At 36.0% G+C, this 18,557-nt stretch overlaps 2 protein-coding genes across 2 annotated transcripts in view; one reads left to right on the forward strand and one right to left on the reverse strand.

The window, feature by feature from the left end:
- Positions 1-8,045, reverse strand: part of LOC145775473 (cytosolic carboxypeptidase 1-like) — a 28,278-nt gene extending 20,233 nt beyond the window's left edge. Inside the window, exons 1-10 of the mRNA XM_082586767.1 lie at positions 7,942-8,045; positions 7,031-7,146; positions 4,574-4,635; positions 4,016-4,217; positions 3,596-3,736; positions 2,673-2,769; positions 2,142-2,182; positions 1,597-1,746; positions 943-1,017; positions 351-521 (exon numbers count right to left, since the gene is read on the reverse strand). Coding sequence (XP_082442893.1) covers positions 351-521; positions 943-1,017; positions 1,597-1,746; positions 2,142-2,182; positions 2,673-2,769; positions 3,596-3,736; positions 4,016-4,217; positions 4,574-4,635; positions 7,031-7,146; positions 7,942-7,982 — 1,096 coding nt within the window. The 5' untranslated portion in view covers positions 7,983-8,045. The remainder of the gene's footprint in view (positions 1-350; positions 522-942; positions 1,018-1,596; positions 1,747-2,141; positions 2,183-2,672; positions 2,770-3,595; positions 3,737-4,015; positions 4,218-4,573; positions 4,636-7,030; positions 7,147-7,941) is intronic.
- Positions 8,046-8,585: 540 nt separating this feature from the next.
- On the forward strand, positions 8,586-10,759 carry LOC145775596 (uncharacterized). The gene is made up of 2 exons (XM_082586909.1): positions 8,586-8,659; positions 9,825-10,759. The coding sequence occupies exon 2, from the start codon at positions 9,907-9,909 to the stop codon at positions 10,417-10,419; it is 513 nt and encodes a 170-aa protein (XP_082443035.1). The 5' UTR covers positions 8,586-8,659; positions 9,825-9,906; the 3' UTR covers positions 10,420-10,759.
- Positions 10,760-18,557: the final 7,798 nt, after the last annotated feature.

Raw genomic sequence — 18,557 nt, forward strand, 5'->3', positions numbered from 1 at the left:
TTGCTGTCTGGGTGTCTACACGGATGCAACATTTCAGAATTTAATTTTTGGGAAGAGTTGAAAATTGAATGAGGCTGTTCACCAGGCATTTAATTGAAGAATATGAGGTGTTCTCCTGGTGCAAATTAAGCTAAACTATCACAAGATGTATACTGTAACAATCTGCTTTTATTCCATAGTTTCGTCAATCAGACATGACTGATTTCTTCAGGGGGCTAGATCCAGGTAGTCACTAGTGACTACCTGTCTAGCATGGCAAAAAACAGGGCCATGTTGGTGAAATCAACTAAACATACAAAAAAAATGAATGGGAAGATGACTGAATGGGAAGAGTGACGGATCCCACTAACCGAACATGCAGCTGTAATCTAAGGAGTTTGATCTTTCTCTGCCGCCAGGGAGCACGAAATGGAATGTGCACCTTGAGTTGGGGACGGGGAGACGGCTCTTAGGCTGGCAACGGCGGACCACCATAATCGCAATGATAAGTAGAGAGTCAGTAGACTTACTACTGAGGGCACCTGTGTACAAATTAGCTAGTTTAAAATTTCTTTGCAGCGCTCATGTTGGGAACAGCTGGTTTAACAAGCTTCTTTTTGCACATTAATTAAAAATTATCTATATCTTTATTTGTTCATTCCATGCAGCAGGCATTGGAATAATTTAAAAGAATAGTTTAAAGTCAACATCAAAGTTTTCTACAGGAACAAGCCGACACAGCTACGAAACGCTGCTGCAATATTCAACTCAACAACATTAAAACTACTGCACAAGGTAAGCTAAAATTAAAATTTCAAGCATCGGTGTCAATTTCACCAGAGTTAGTTAAAATTAAATTTGCTGGCAGTGGAATACTGAAGTGGTGACTGATTCGGCGCACGAAGGTAACACACTAAAAGATATATTGAACGGATTCTGAGTAATTGAAACGGCACTACAAACCTTCTAAATACTCCTTGCACGACTTATACAGTATGCGTAACCCATTAGCCTCAAGGAAAGATTTCCGTCCAGTTTCTGCAAAAAACGATTTGTTAAAAGAACAAACAACAATGTTCAGTCAATTCACAGCACCAGTGTTTCTGCAATTAATAGAAATAGAACTGAGAAAAACTAAATACGTTTCTTGAGACCAAAAAAACGCTTCGAAAGCTCCACTGAGGCAGTTCCGCACGTTTATAATAGCTCTCATTAACAGGTTCTTATAATAAAAGCCCTTTTTTATTAGCAATACGAAGTTCATTCACTTACTAACAACTTGAGTGACCTGTGATGGAGGACTACATCATAGGGTGTGCCGTCGCAAGTCGCAGCAATAGTCTGACACCCTACAGATTATCTCTGACACGCAAGAATAAACTAACTATCTGGCGACGTTGAAATGATGCAAAACATCGACTTTTCATAGGAATGCATAAGCGACAATATTTTATGATGGCCTCACAAATAACCCAGACAGCAAATCAAACGTTTTTTTTACATTGATTCAAACGTCTGCAGGCGTTGAATCAATGTAAAAAACGATTGATTTCCTGTCTGGGAACAAGATAAATCTAAAAGTAACAACCACAATGAAAAATGTCGGAAAGCACTCACTGAGCAAAACAATATTCTTCAAGGTATTGAGAATCGACTTTCTGATCTCCAAGTGGCGGTTATGTTTAAAATCCTGCTTGTGATAATCTTGATGCATGTTTAGTAGATGGACAACAATGCCAAGCTTAATGGAGCGGTTAGCGTTCACCTCTGTTAAACAAAAACAATTTGTTCGACTGAAAGTGAAAAACAATTATGTTGAAAAATTTGAGATTTGTCTCATTCATGCTTAAGCCCGGTGGTTGAACAATTTTTATTTAGTAAGTTTGAGAAACAACGGCATGCTTTCGGTAAGAGTCGAACCCAATACCTTTCGAGCATTGGCTAAACATTCAAGATCAACACTTGGGACATGCAACCGACAGCACAGTGACATAAAAAATTATTTAATTCGTCCATAGCGGTTGTTGGTCTTCCGTACCGTACGTCCACCAGCACTAATCTAATTTGACCAATCTTAAAAAGCGACCTAGGAAGGTATCGACTCACTGATCCATGTCCACAAACTCAAACTAACTTTCTGCCAAACGTAACTATTCACTTACTTGAAAGGCGAACAAGCAGATTCAATGACGCAAGCGCATTTCTGTGGAAGTAAACAAAAGGATTATATGCCGGACAAATAAAAGTCTAATACGGGATTATTAAATAAGCTTACAAACATTCTACATAGATTGCATGTGTCAAGCACACATTATCCTATTCCTTACTCATTCTTAGCTTTAATCGTTCAGGCTTTTGTCTTTGCATAGTTGCAGCTTACAATACAGTAGTCTCTATGCGGAAATTGTGGCTAAAAGGTCGTGAAACCATTCCTACAAGTCTACATTAATAACAGTCAGACGAAAACATAGTTCTGTATGATTGGAAAAACTTATTAAGTCTACAAGCTTTTTTTTGTTACTGAGAGTCGTCGTTTCTTGCAGTACACACAGGCTAGGACAAAAGCGAATTCATTGAAGAGGCTCGACGTAAAAGCTCACAATGCAACCAAAACCACGCACGCTCACAACGCGTTTGAGAAGTTGGAACCATTCCAAACAACAAACCAATACAACAAAAATAGCTGAACGAACCTCATTGTTAGGCCTTGCTTTCTCGACAGGGAAGTGACAATCCTATACACAACATGCACTGCACCGGCTCTGCCAAGCAAACTTGCATTCGTCGAAGCTGATGAAGAAAAGAAATTTTTCAAGAAATATGTAGAAAAACATTTCCAGACGGTAACACACTATGAATTTATTCACACATCCATTGAACCAAGCTTAGGCGTCCTAGGTGTGCAATGGTGTTCTTTGGCACCCAGTTTTACACCTATCCGAGTTTTGGAGCAAATGCAGTTGCTAGGCAGTACTCTCTTATAAATCTAAACAACCCGCTTCACTTGACGGGATCATCGGAAGGTTTTTATTCAAATAGAATACAAAACTATTGAGTATTGACTATGTTCTGTTTAAATTAGAATCTTCTGAAGATCCTGCCAAGAGCAAAACATGTTGCCAAGATTTTTAGGAGAGAAGCAACCATCTTTGCTTTAATTCGTCCTGCTTCGCTATTAGCTTGGCATTGTGCACTTTTTAGTAGTATGGTATAAATAATATTTATTGTACCGGTATACTGGTACTGTACATACTCAACATCTTATCCAGGCTTTATTTATAGGACAATTTATGTGAGGTGGAACTTGTCCACGAAAAAGAACTTTGAAGCGATTTTTGAAACTTATAAAACAGTGTCACTTGGAGTTTATCAAAGACCTACAAGAAGTGATGCCTTGATAATTGATATAGTAAATGTCACATCGGAATGCTGTCACAGACATTACTTTTCCCAATGACAGTTGGGACGTTAGCAATCCAGTTGCGCGGGAAAGGTATTATTGCGTTAGTATAGCCTTGTGCACTGTACACTGCTAGATTTTTTGCACAACATTTATACAAAAAAAAAACACAATCCACGCCTATAATGATACTAGATGCAGATGGTATCTACTCACAATTCAGTAGACTCGTTTTAAGCACAGATAGGGCGGCAGGAAGCAGTTTTGAGCGGTTAGTGTGGTTGTGAGAGGAACGGACAGCAGACAATATCATGGACAGGGCTCCGGTTAAACGAGCACGCAAAGAAAATCTTCTATCTGTAGAAGCAAACATAACGTGTTGATTTTACACTCACAGACTACACATAAGAGAATGCGAAGATGAAGTACAATTTCAATGTACCAGCGGTGAATGGGAGTTTAATGAGTGAAAAGAATCGTGAGCAAACATATCATGTTACTACTAGCACTAGAAGAATGCGAAATTGATATTAAACTAAGGAGAAAAATAAAATCAATAAACAGAACTCCACATCATCCGACTGTAATGAAGTAAGTAAAAATATAGAAAAGCCATGAAAACTTCTGTAGACTCACCCTTTGGGGCAATCGTTGCAAGTAAATGAATGATTGCGCTCAGAAGCCTCCAATCCAACTCAACACCGATGTATGAGAGCGTATGCAATAAGACACGGCTCGCATCGTGTGATACGAGCCGCCTTATGGCGCCCTTTCCACCGCTCGCAATTTCTGACAGAGTGCCCACCAAAGCTAGACATGTTGCCTGGTCGCTGCAACTCTAAAACAACAAATTTTCCACTGATGATGCAGCAGTGCGATGGTTTGATTATTTTTTTTTAAACCTTATTGATTCAACTAATACGCAGTCAACATTCAACATCACCCGGCCACATTATGGCTGAGCATATGTTTAGCCTATTTTAACATGTTCTAAGATGATATTTCTCATGATAACGATATTCATAGGCGGTTCAAACTGTGAACTACTGTTCTTGCAAGCTTAAGGCAACCATTTACAAAACGTTGATAAGTAAAAGTCGCTTTATACTTGAGTTGAATGATAGTATCAAGTGAATAAAAATCATTTATATCTCGTTCAAATCTGACACATGATTGAAAGATTAGCGCAAGTACCTCCAGGGTTAGTAAGATTATGTCCAAGCCGGCTTTACTTGTCACATCTTTCTTTGATGTTTCTACAAAAGGTTTGAGACAGCAATTAAATTAAGAATAACTAGTTGTTAATACGCTACATGGCGGATTTGATTGTAGAAACTAAAAAATTAAATAACTGAAGTATACCTAAACAACAGTTGGTTTTTACGAATACTTGTGCAAATCCAATAAAGCTTTTTGACACTAGCAGTATATTATATATCTTTAAAATCCAGTTAGCAAATCAGACCTTTTTTATGTTAACTCAAATTTACTGATTTAATGTTTCAAAAAACACTTATATATACATATTATATTTGTTGAAAGAGAAATCCACTTCCATGATGGTAAACACAAAATTAATATTATTGATAATGATAAAATATATATTATATATATACTGATGATACAATTAACAAATTTCAAAAGATAAAATTTATGCATAGGAACACGTATAATTTTTCTCATCAGCAAGAAAGGATTGATTGGAGTACATGCTGGGTTGGTGACAAGATGACTGAAAGTACGATATGCAGGAAAATATAGTGACATGGATATATTACTGTCTTTTCAACATTGAAAAAAGTATGACAGTTAGCATTCTACTCATCTCTTATGACAAAAAAATTGACTGGCAATACTACTTTATTAGAACATGATCCAATAGTAGAAAATACACATATTATAGTATATAATAGAACTTTAAAAACACAAAGTCTACAATGAGAATTTATTTATTCAATTGTGATTTAAATTCATAACTTGCCAAAAAAAAATCAGCTCTTAGTTTTTTGCATGATGATAACTTTCATGTGTGCTTTTCCACATTTGAAACAGGGCCTTTTTTACTCAGATATAGGAAACTTTACAAAAAGTTTAAAAAAAATTATGAAATACATTTCAAAAATAAACCTTGGACCCAAGTCTGAATCAGTATAGTCAAACCACTTCAAAATAACCAACTCTTGCAATGGCAAAGGACTGGGAGTACACTTACCAAATATCTAAATATTTTGAATATGAAGTAGCGGCATACTACAATCAAACTAACTTGTGATTGTGATCTGATATATGTTTAAAAAGTTAGGCAACGTATGAAAAAAAAGCATTTTGTAATTAAAAATATATATAATATAGGTAGGCTACATATTTTGTATACACATTGACAAATGCATAAATAAAGTTTTCTCTTGCATTGCTGTACTCACAAATTTAATGACAGATTGGCCATTCTGTTACTTGAGTTGATAATTCAAGTCAACTATTCCCAGGATTAAACGTAAAACAAATTAAATTGACCAAATTAATCATACTTTGAGCATGCGTAAGCCGGACAAAAGATTATAAAATTAAAAAACATAATTAGGTATGTTAAGCACAAGCAGAATAGCGAAAGTAAATAGAATGTTAAAGATTCAAAGGTAAAGTGCTGATTAGTAACTTTGCAGATTTCCAACTGCATTATAGTTATTTAAAATAAACAAAAATAATGACATCATCCATCCAGTTAGCAAAATCTGGAGGTTTCACATCAATTCAACATCACGAGACGTTGAATCGACGGCAAAGTACAGATGTGCTTTCTGAGTTGAAATCACTACCTTGATGTTTACGCCAAAGTGAAGACATTCTGCAGGTGACAGCAATGAAAAACGTTTTAATTTAAAGTTTGTAATAGGCTATAATATTATGCACAGTTGCACAAACGTCAAATTAATGTGAGACAGTAAATTTTGAATGATTACACAAATGTCTAGTCTACTCTCTATATATATTTTATATACAATTATACATATTGTCTATTCATAGTCTAAATATATATTTAAACTTTTTGTTTCAATGTATATAACTTATCTCTTTACAGCGACTTTGTTGAGCAAGCTAAAGCAAAGCTGTTCTTAATGCATTAATGCAACAACAATTATCATACTTGATTTGCTTTTTTTTCCCTTACAAGCGAGTTATTTATTAATCAAGTTTCCATGGCAAACAAAGTTAATGTAATCCCATGTTATCTGCACACTTAACTGGATATGGTAGGATACATACGTGGCATATTTGTTTATACATAAATATTATAATATATCACATCACTTTTTGTTGGATAACCATTTGCTACGATTTACACAACATCTTGTGTGATATTTTCAATTTCGTAAAAGCTCACAGTTCACATCATATTATATCGAAATATTTGCAGAGTACGTCGGTCCTAAATTATTACTACAGATTACAGTTAATGTGTGCATTTGCCAAGGTACACTGCTTCAATGTAAATAATTCCAGTAATTAAACAACTCAAACATGGAAAAACTAGTTAGCTAACCTAGTGTTAATATCTTTAAAAGGTTCTCAAGAATAATATACAAAATCATTATTGCCATGACGTAAACAAGAGAATGTACATTGTATAATGTATAATACATAATGGATTACCTTGGTCATTGACAAGATTAAGCAGTCTGTTACAAAGGTAACGAGTTTGTTCTTTATCAGGGGTGCTCAATCCACTCAATCTTTCAAGGGCAGCGAGTATAGATTTTGCCCGTGTCCTGAAAGTAATAGGATTTTTAGTACATATCATATCTTTGTTTTTACACAACTCTTAGAACTTTAAGTCAATAACATCAACGAGTGGCAAAACAGATGATAGTTGCTATACTGCTGGTTCATATGGCAAAAAATGGCCTCAGATGGAAATATCATTAGTATTACCTACTGGTATCGGTATATAATATTTCAATTAAAGATAACTATTACATGACCATGACATGTTTTAAATTAAAAATGATTACTTTTATTCTTGTTTACTGCTGAAGAACTGAACAATGGAAAACAAGAAGTTACATTCCATTGAATTACAAATCACCCTGTTTGTAACAACACACAAAAGACAGATAACAATAGATGATATGTTTTGTAGTCATTTGTTTCTCATAAAGAGGCACTTATAAAATCAGCACACAAAGTATGTGGAATCAACATTCAACATGTTGGAGATCTTTTTGAAAACTTTTGTTGTGAAACTTACCCCATATATTATAATTACCGGTATATATAGTAATAACGATAACGGACAATTATAGCAATAATAACCTACTGCAGACAAACATATTGCAGGCTAACAAGTTGTTGACATATGAGCTATTTTGTTAAGTGTGAAATCAGTTAAAACTAAAAACAGGCATAATTAACCACATTTTAAGAGAATAAATTAACATTACATCATACAAAAATGTATGAGTACCATATCATACTGTACTTTTATAACATTTAAAGTAACTGGTGTTTCATAACTGCATCGGCCTGATAGGCCTAATATTAAAAATTAGAAGATGTGCACTTACTTTACATCAGCATGTCCTTTAGCTGACTTGACAGCTGACATAATTTCACAACACAAACATCCATGCAAACTTTAACACAACTAATTAGAGGAAAAACATGAATTCTGCAAAATAGTTACACCAGAAACATCAAGAAAAACCAGTACAATCGAATCAGGCTAGTTGTATAATGGATAAAAATTACATAGGCTATTCCATTTCCTCACATTTAGATTATAAATTTTGGGTCCATCACTAATAGTCACTGACCAGTAAGCAGGTAGCCTACATACCAGTAAAGTGCTGCATCAGTGTGGCACAGGGTGATTCGGACTCTATTTTGAGTGAAGTGTAGTTTACCAGATGCTTGAGACAGTACTAGTAAGTAGATTTTATTAATGGATGTGCCATAAGATAACTGCACACTGCACAGTCAAGCAGAACTATTGAAAATTAGGTCACTGAAAGGATGTATATTAGGGTGTTTCATTTTTTCACCATTTTTGAAATTCAAAATGCCTGGGGTCCCATCTGGTGGTATTTGGGGAAAAAAGTTTACACCCCAAATTTTTTTCAATTATGACGTCATATTGAGGTGGTCCACGAGGTTTGAAATTTTTGGGCCTCAAAATCTCGAAATTTGGGCGTATCTCCGGAACCACACATCATAGATCGACAAAATTAGTATCAAAATGCGCAGAAGGGTCGGTTTCCTATACCTGATGTAGAGAATATTAAGGTCTATCTGCTTGAGAAAAAAAGTTATTTCAAAAAATCTGATTTTCGGTCTATTTTCTCCTGATGAACAGAGATCAGGTGATCAAGATAATAAGTTTTTCTGTATTTTTCCACTCTTGGAAGCTGCTATTGCGTAATAATAGTCCTTGTTCGTTTTGCAAGAGACGAAAGGGTAATAATTGAAGGTAATGCTATTATAATGATGATGATGGCTATTCCTCGTCGAGGATATTATAATGTAACCGTTGAGGAAGAGGTATGTATGCTCACCTGCTTTAGATTTTGATTAAGTGTCATTATGGCATTAAGGCCAAGTATTAGTAAGTCGATGCAAAACTTCAAGGAATCGGAGAAAAATGTGCTTCCCCTTAATTCAGATATAATCATCACTATTTTTACTTGAGGAAGAGAGTACGGTAGCCGAAACTAATCCCAAGTTTTTGAAGAAAATACGGTACTCTATTTCAAAGATTTGAAAGATGAACTGCTGAAAGATGTAGTTGGCATATGGAACAAAACTGGTCTTCCAGTGCTTAGCAAACAGAGAATTGAAGCCAAGTTAAAAGACGTGATAGAGAAGTACAATGCAGCAAGAAAAAAAGAAATGAAACGCAGAGGTAATGAGGTTAATCAAGAATGGTTACAGAACTTGTTCGATGTATGTGCATGTAAGTGAAGTGTTCGATCTCCGAAAATCTGGTTGTTTTTCAAAAGAAACTCTCTTGCACCTGTGAACTCGAAAACCGAGTCCAGGAGAAAGAAATCGCTTTCTTGAAAGATCAGCAAAAAGATTGAAAAATGCTTATCAGTGGCGTAGATGTCAACCATGTAGAAAAGGCTTTAGAACGGGAAAATCATAAAAGGAGGTGGGAAACGAGCAGTGAAGTTGAACAACCGAGCACTTCTGGCATACAATCTGCCAAAGCATCGGCATTACTATGTTCGAAACAAAGAAAAAGAAATGAAGCAGTTAGATGTCTACACAGTAGCGAAAGCGACTCTGATGGGGATATGAATTAGGAAGATGATAGGGAATACGAGCCTCTGAAACCAGCTATTGGGGGAAAAGTGTACAAGAAAGTACATTCTTTTTCAATAAATGATAGAAGTTGTTTACTTGCTGATCGTAGGATGACTTCGGTACGCCAACAGTCAGATCTTATGAGGTCGGTTCTTGGAAAAGATCAAATAGCTGCAGCACCTTCGACAGTATACCGCCAACGACAAAAAACAAGAGAAAAATCTCTGATGGAAAGTGAGAACCTTCTCAACTCAGCTTCTGCCATGCAGTTATGTTATGATGGGCGCGTTGTCGATAAAATAGATCGATACGTTTTCTTGGGTCAACTTGTTGATGATAATGGCATGAAGCACGAAAGTGTGCTTGCTGTTAAATATTTTCCCAAAATTGTGTCGGTCACTGCAGCACTGATTTTTGACACCATCATCCAGGAGGCTTGCAGAGTTCACCTATCCCAAGTATATTCAGTCATGGCTGATACGACTGCTCTCAATACAGGAAAAAAGTCCGGAGTCAATACTCGACTGGTCAATTATTATAATGATGAAGTTGGTCATGATATTCATACCCTTAAATGTATGTCCCACATAAACGAAATATATCTTTCCCACGTCATTTCTTTTGTGGACGGCGCCAAGAAGGGACCCGGAGCAATGCAAGATGGGGCTTTGCTTAACCAGATAGCAAGACTAGACAAGCCCAGTACTGAAACCTTAACACCAACTATTACTACGCAATAACAGCTTCCAAGAGTGGAAAAATACAGAAAAACTTATTATCTTGATCACCTGATCTCTGTTCATCAGGAGAAAATAGACCGAAAATCAGATTTTTTGAAATAACTTTTTTTCTCAAGCAGATAGACCTTAATATTCTCTACATCAGGTATAGGAAACCGACCCTTCTGCGCATTTTGATACTAATTTTGTCGATCTATGATGTGTGGTTCCGGAGATACGCCCAAATTTCGAGATTTTGAGGCCCAAAAATTTCAAACCTCGTGGACCACCTCAATATGACGTCATAATTGAAAAAAAATTGGGGTGTAAACTTTTTTCCCCAAATACCACCAGATGGGACCCCAGGCATTTTGAATTTCAAAAGTGGTGAAAAAATGAAACACCCTAATGTATATATGTCAAAAGAAAAACAAGCAAATGTAACCTGATACTGTTATCTCATGTGCATGACATCATACTTCAAAGACCTAATCTTTGCACAGCTGGACTTGGTTAAAGCCACAGAATAGGCAAAAAGAATGATCACACTCAATACACAGAAGTCATGCAGCAGCTACAAAGCTAAAGAAAGCACATTTGAAACATAGAACCAGTATTCAAAGTTGAGATGTAATAGAGATTATTAAAGATAAAAAAAGACAGATTGTTGCAGTTTGATGATAAATGCTTTAATCAATAATTATCATACACCATGCTTCAGGAGGAAATTTGAAAATGTACTGTGCTGTGTAACTGTAACACAGCAGTAATAAACTCTCTTAAACTTAACCAGGATTATATCTAAACAGTTTTAGGATTGTATCATACAGTTGTAATCAGATCTGCGGAACCGGCTCTGGAGTCGCAGAGCCAAGCAATTTCAATGGAGCCGCAGCCTTTAACTCTGCTTGTAATGTATAGAGCCGAAGTTGGAGCTGTTAATTCCGCTTACTTTGGAGCCGAAGCTTTTAATTCTGCTTACTGTGGAGTAGCAGCCATAAAAAATGTAACAGCTCAGGCTCTAGTTTCAACTAAGAAACCCATGAGTTAATTTTAATAAATTTATGTGATGAAACAAGAAATTATGAGAGATGACTGACTATGTCAAATTTTAAAGCATTTTTTACTGAGCGGAAACACTGGTGCAAAACCTGACAGCTCCAGAGCTGGAGCCAGACTTTTTTTATAGCAGCTCCACAACTTTGGTTGTATTGCTCATTGCAACCGAGTTAGCAAATACACGTTCCTAACAATAACACCCTTTCACGATAAACTCTTTTTCCTGAGCAGATCAGTAAAATACATCAATCAGATAAAAAAATCTGGAAAGTGGATGATATATAATTAACCAATTTCATGTGCAGTTTGTTTCCTATGTTTGTATTCAATGTTTCTTGATTTTTTCGGGGACAAGTATTCTAATCCATGAAACATATCTTTCTCTTGCATACTAAAAAATCCAAAAGAAACTTGTGCATACAGCACTGGTTATGTCTATCCATTTTAGCTAAGTCATTAATGTTCAAACTAATTAGTCTCACCAGTTTTCATTACAATTGATAATCATTTAACTTTTTACAAGAATAAAGGGAGCCGATATAAAAGTCTCCACCCTGGTCATAAATACCATATATAATATACTGTGAATATACAGTAAAAGTTAAAATCGACAAAGACATGTAAAGTGAAACTGTGTGTAAATAGCATTCAAGCTGTTTAATGTTTATGCCTTTCCAGTTTCCCTTTAGAACTTTCATTATTTTGTAACTCTAACCTTTAGGGTTAGATGAGGGTTTCAGTGGGGTTAGAAAATAGTATGACAAAGGTAAAGTAGTTAATCAATTAATCATACTAAAGCCCCATACTTTTGCCAGATGATTGTTGTCATGGCATTTTGACCAGAGTGAAGACTGGTACACTAGCTCCAAATATAGAACCAGTTCTGTATTACCAAAGCAAAAACTGTACCAAAGGGCAGTTTTGTTTGGAAAATAAAAACATTGCGCATTTAACTTCTGATAATATGAAACCAAGGAACTTTCAGAAATAATTAATTAAACTACCATTCAACGTTTTATAAGCAGAGAAAACTTTTTCTCAAACCGTAGAAAATTTCATTATCAGATCACCGCTTCAATGCGTGATGGAAATCTACAGATAAATCTGCATCAGGCATTGCAGAGTGCAAAACACAGTGTTGCAGAACGCGTTTTCGAATATTAAATTCTCATCAGTGCAACTACGTTTATGAACGCAATAACAACGGTTAAATTTAAACTCAATACAATACATTACAAACATTATAAGGACATATTCTCAGTGTTCAATTGAATATTAATAAATCCAGAGACATCAGAATTAATCACTTCCCGCATGCAATTCCAGACCGACATTACTCGCTTAGGTTTTTTTTTGTTAAAACAAACTTAATGTTCAAAGCAAAAAAGCCATCACAATGAACATCTACCGAAGTATACTAATTTACAGTACTTAGATAAGCACTGAAAATTAATAGACGGTATTGTTATTAATATCAATTCAATATGACTTCAGTGATTATAATACAATGTAATACAGTCAGCGTATCCAATTAATTAGCGACGACCTTTTAAAGTACAGAAATAAGAATTTATCAAAAGTCTCGGTCATTTTAGAAGATTTCACCACAGGTTACAGGACCATACAGTTTTTTCTGTCTATAAAACGTTGAATGGTAGTTTAATTAATCATTTAACTTCTTTTAGTTAACAATTAAACTAAGCTAATCCAGTAATAACGAAAACATGATGTAAAGTATATATGCTTTGTAGATTTGTATTACAAGACATTGATTCTCAAACCAAAGCCTTTGATTGTTAGGAAGACTTTTGTAAAGGTATGAGCAAGGCTAGATCACAAGAGTGCCAGGAAGGTTATTGTAAACAACAAACAAGTAAAGTGTGATCCGCATGTGGGTTTAAGAAAACGCTGTACTAAGGGAAAAGACATCTCCAACACATTTTCGAAATTTTCCTTCTACATGGAAAGCACAGACCAAAGTTATTGCAAATAGTCAATCATTGTAAATTCATTTTATTTTTCAAAAAGTTGCAAACAGAAGAATTGCTGTTTTCAAATTAAACTTTACACTCAAAATCACAGATGTACGTATGCGCCGCAAATTCTACGCCGTAGAGTATAGTTGTCGCTTGAGGCTACGCCGTAAAGTTTTCGCTGTTTTTTTAGTGGATAGCGTCAATGCATACTTTTTAATATCTTAGCTGTTGTTTGCATTTTCTTTTATCAAACTTTTCAAATTTTGAATAAGTTGAAAAAATGTTTTCAATGGGCAAAGACATATTGAAACCAAAACACAGTAAAATGTCAGATGAACACTTTCAGATGCTTGTGTTTCTTCGTGGAAATCTAAAATAAAACTTGTTTGTTTTGAGTGGTTTATACCGTGTGAATGTTTGGCACCTAGCAAACAAAATGAGTTTACGCTAGTGTATGCGCTGACGCTGACAACTTTTTTTTAAGTTACGTTGACGCATACGGCCTATGGTTTTTCGAACGTTTGCATTTACGCTGACGGCGTCAATATTTTTTGTATGCGCGTACAATACATCACTGCTCAAAATAGATATATATATGTAGGCCTATTGTGTGCATGATGTCTCACTCCATTTAAACTTATATAGCCTCATTTTCCATGACTACTCTAATAATGGCTGTTCAAAACTTCCTTAACAACTAACCTATTAAAACTCTAGCCTAATGTTATATTCAAAAAATCTCTTTTAATTTAACTTTGATGTTGAATCAAAAGTTACAATTCAACTTGAACAGGATGACAGCTTCGATGACTATAGTCCAATAAAAATGTGTGCTAAAAAGTATAGAAGTGTTCTTGGGGCAAAAAATATGTAAAGTGACTAAAACAAGGTGAAAATTGGAGTTACCGTATGTCCCCGGCTGCAGGTTTTCTATTTTTGGACCTAAGATTTCCCACTTTTTATTACAAATTCTTGCTTTATCGGAACTTTGGTGCCTACCCGTCAAATACTTTTTTACATCTGCTATGACCAGTGATTTTTTAAAGGTGTTTTGGGGGACCAAAACGGTCCCCAAAAATTTCTCCAGCGGTTTCCCAAAATTTGGACTTGCAACTACAGTAGAAAAGTAATGGTTGTTTCTCGCTATATCTTAAGCAAATATGGCTATTTTTTGGTATTTAAATGAAACACTTGCGGTCTCTTAAAACTACTTAGCGGTCACCCAAACCAAACCTTAAAAAAACCCTGGCTATGACATTGAACCAGATGTTCACCAAACGATATACACCGGTATCTACTAATCATACTGTAGTTTGTGCCACAAGTTAAATGCAGAAAATACGCAAGCCTTGTTTGTGCACTTTGAAAGTTTGTTCCTCGAAGAGTTGAAACTTGAATTATCCAGCTAGAAATACGACTAGCTAGAGCTACCCCTTCTGGAAACAAAATGCGGAGCGGATTCTTGTTGCTCCAGCGCAACGCAAAGTTGCCATTTTTTTTTTATTGTTTAATTGAATGTTTATCCTCGGACTGGGAAAGCTTCTTGCAGAGCTTAATCCTGGTAGTTTCGCATAGGCCTACTTGCAGAGGCTTTGAATCACTGACGCAGGTCCGGTCAACGAGATTGACAGAGTAAAGTTTCCGATTGTTGAAGTCTTGTTGCCGAGGAATTATTCCATTCATTAGATGCCACTGAATGGAGAGCTGTCCTTAACGTGAGTTGCTCAAGCGCACACCCCGAGAGCCAAACCAGCGTCGCTTGATCTTGAAGCCTCTTCGTTCCAGAAGTGACGCGCTAACCAACTGAGCTATTGCATGCATTTCAATATCATCATGTTCATTCCTCATGCTCAGGGAAAGAGGATAATTTGTTCATTTTGGTGATGTTTTTCATTTTGTATTGTTTATTGGCTATTAGGCTAAGGAATTAGGACGCGAGTGAAGTTTGAGGCAGGCAGTGGCGGCTCGTGGTCTCAAAACATGGGGGGGGGCTGCATCAATCATTAGGCTAACCTAATATAAGTATAAATTTGTGCCGGACTGAGTTATAAATGCACTGAGTTAGGGTTAGGGGTTGGGGATAGTAACACAGTAACATGTTCTTTTAGTTGGCTGTCGTTTAATGTTTTTATCATTTAAAGTACCGGTAAACTTTTGATAATGGCTTGAATTTGGTCAAGTTTAGGTGGCCTCCAGATGGAACTAGTACTATTATGGGACTTGGTATTAACTTAGTTGGTTATATCTATGCGTGTGCATTCCAACAATAGCAAATTTGTTGAAATTGAACAAGAAATGAATAAATGGGAGACAATTTCTTTCAGGTGTTTTTCTGTGCATTTCCACCCCGTACTTCCTCCTTTATAATAGTCCATTCCAACATGTGTGACGTTTAAAACGTCATCATCAGTGGTGCCACGGCTAGGGTTTTCAGATTGGGCGCTTTTACGCCCAATTGGGCTACTTTTGATTTCTCCAGGCGCCAAAAATTCGTGTTGGGCGCGCTTTTTTGGCTGGCGCCCAATTGGGCAACTTTTTTTTGTTAAATATAATATAACTTGTTATGTAAAAATTGTATCAAGTTTAAGATTTTTACCTAATTCATAGTTATTTCATTGAGGAGCAGCGCTTTTGGAGCCCTCGGTCAGGCAGTGTTACCAATTTGGTATAGCCTAAGAATAAAGATGCCAATTTTCAAAAATGTGCATGTTTAGGCTTTGATATCTGGCAATCCTGGCAACTTAAGTGATCCAGGTTTCATGAAAATGCAGTGGACATCAGTCATCGCCATCAGTTCAGTTTGTTTTCATTTCTGACCATCACAACGAAAAACAATATAATTATGTTAAACACAGCAGGGGTCTACAATAAGGTAGAAGCGACAAAACACGGACGCTATAAACGTGCATGATGCCAAAGCAGGTCAATCAGTTATGGCATGGTCGCAACACCTTAATAAAGTTTTTAAGTTAATGTAGAAAGATGAGAAAAAAAGGCTAGTGAATTTTTTTTAACAATTTATCTGAGTAAAAAAGAAAAAAAAACAAGACAAAAAGGTAGTTTCTACGTTGATCGACCTTGGAGGGTTATCAAAACTGTTGATGGTATTGAGGGGAACACTCTTGATGCGTTAGCTCATCACGAAAAGCAATTATACCAGTTTTTGTGTTTAGGTACTGGTAGCCTACTTGTTTGTACAGTAGAATTTGCCTATATAGTGACACCTGAAGGGACCGCGGAAAAAGTGTCACTATAACCGAAGTGTCACTATAGCCGAATTCTACTCAACTGTTGCGTATGCAAACTGGACTTTGCAACAGGTGTCACTATAGGCGAAGTGTCACTATAGCCAAAGTCACTATAGGCGAATTCTACTGTAGTTATTTTAACAAACAGTTGAGTGAATGCATGGTTGCCAATCTGTCTGAAAGATTTGAAGAACTAGAAAAACACTTATAATTTGGGACTGATGATCAAGCGCTCTTGAAGAGTTTTGTATAATAGCCTATTTCTTTGGTTGGGCTCCATTTTGGGCTCCTTTTTAGAACCCTAAAAAAATTGGGCTACTTTTTGCATAAGCTTGGGCTCTTTTTTATATTAACCTCTGGCAACCCTAGCCACGGCTTGTGTTTTAGCACAAGATCTTGTGTTTTTACTTTTGATCTTCATTCATTCATTCATTTTATTTTTCGTCATTAACGCGTCCGGGACGAAAAAGATACTAACTACAAAAATCGATATAACCTACCAGCACGTTAACGAACGGGAAAAGATGGCAAAACCTTGAAAGGTTTAAAACGTGCCTGAATGAAAAATTATTTAGTAGGATATATATCAGTAGTTAGCACGGCCACAAAACCCAAAAAAACAAATAGCAAAAAATAAAACAAAAACAGAGAAGCACACATGTAGTATTGAATGACAGCCATTCTCGATCTGTCATTCCAGCGAACGGACGTGTTTTTTTTTGTGCGCCATCAAGATGCCATCTGGCAAGAAAATTTCAACCAATTTCAGCGAAGAAGACCGACAAGAACTTAAAGAAATAAACAATACAGTAAAAAGTTTAGCTAAAGAAATTAAAATTATAAAAAAGGAACTCAAAGAGAGCAAAAGCCATCTAAAACTACTGAATGAGGAAAATTTGAAACTAAAACAAGCCTTGAACCTAAACATTGCAAAGACTGATGAATTAGAACAATACGGCAGACGTGAAAACTTACGAATCCATGGAGTAACTGAAACCAATTCTAACAGTGACGATGGAGTAGAAACAATATTAAAAATTGCAAAAACACTACACGTTAGTTTGAACGAGAATGAAATTCAGCGAGCGCATCGCCTTGGGAAACAGCGCTCAGGAGGCAAGCCTAGAGCGATCATCGTTCGCTTCTCCAACTGCAAAAAACGGAATGAAATAATTAGAGCGAAGAAAAACCTGAAGGCAAACCACGATTTCAACAATGCCTTTATCACAGAAGACCTAACCACTTTAAAATCCAAACTGCTTTCATATGTAAAAAATCATTGCGACGGTAAATTTGTTCTAGCGCACACCATCAATGGAAGAATTCGTATGAAAAGATCGGCTAAAAAAGCAGGACCGGTAAAAGATGGAAAAGATGAAGGTACTGGACAATGGCTGCATATTAATAGTTATGATGATTTGTTTAAGGTTGGAATTGACATTGACTTTAATAAGCTAAATTATCAACCTTTGCTACTAAACGTAAATACTTCATTGGAAACTGCCTCTGACACCGAAATAGAAAGCGACTAGCCCTGAACTAATGTGTTGTTCTAGGAATGCGTCTGAAAATGCTTGCTCATGTCTAGCTCGATTGATTATAATCCTCTTGAATTTTTGCGTTCAAGTCAACCAGCCACGTTCATTTGCAATCCTAACGACAACTTTGATTTGTGTGAAACTCTAAGTCAAGATGGCACACTTAATCCTGAATGTAGAATCGATTTAAACGCATCGCTTGCTTCCTCTGGCAATACGTCAAACGAATTCGGGCAATTCGATGCTTTTTTCAATGACAGCAAGTACTGGGACACCAACTTATTAAACAATAACCTTGTTCTAAAAAAATTCGATGCTTTATTTTTATTACACATCAA

The sequence above is a fragment of the Aplidium turbinatum genome, chromosome 8 (assembly GCF_918807975.1).
Source record: "Aplidium turbinatum chromosome 8, kaAplTurb1.1, whole genome shotgun sequence".
Taxonomy (NCBI): Eukaryota; Metazoa; Chordata; class Ascidiacea; order Aplousobranchia; family Polyclinidae; genus Aplidium; species Aplidium turbinatum.

Excerpts from the sequence above, each read along its gene's own strand:
- LOC145775596 (XM_082586909.1), top strand. The coding sequence starts at position 9,907 with ATGGAAAGTGAGAACCTTCTCAACTCAGCTTCTGCCATGCAGTTATGT.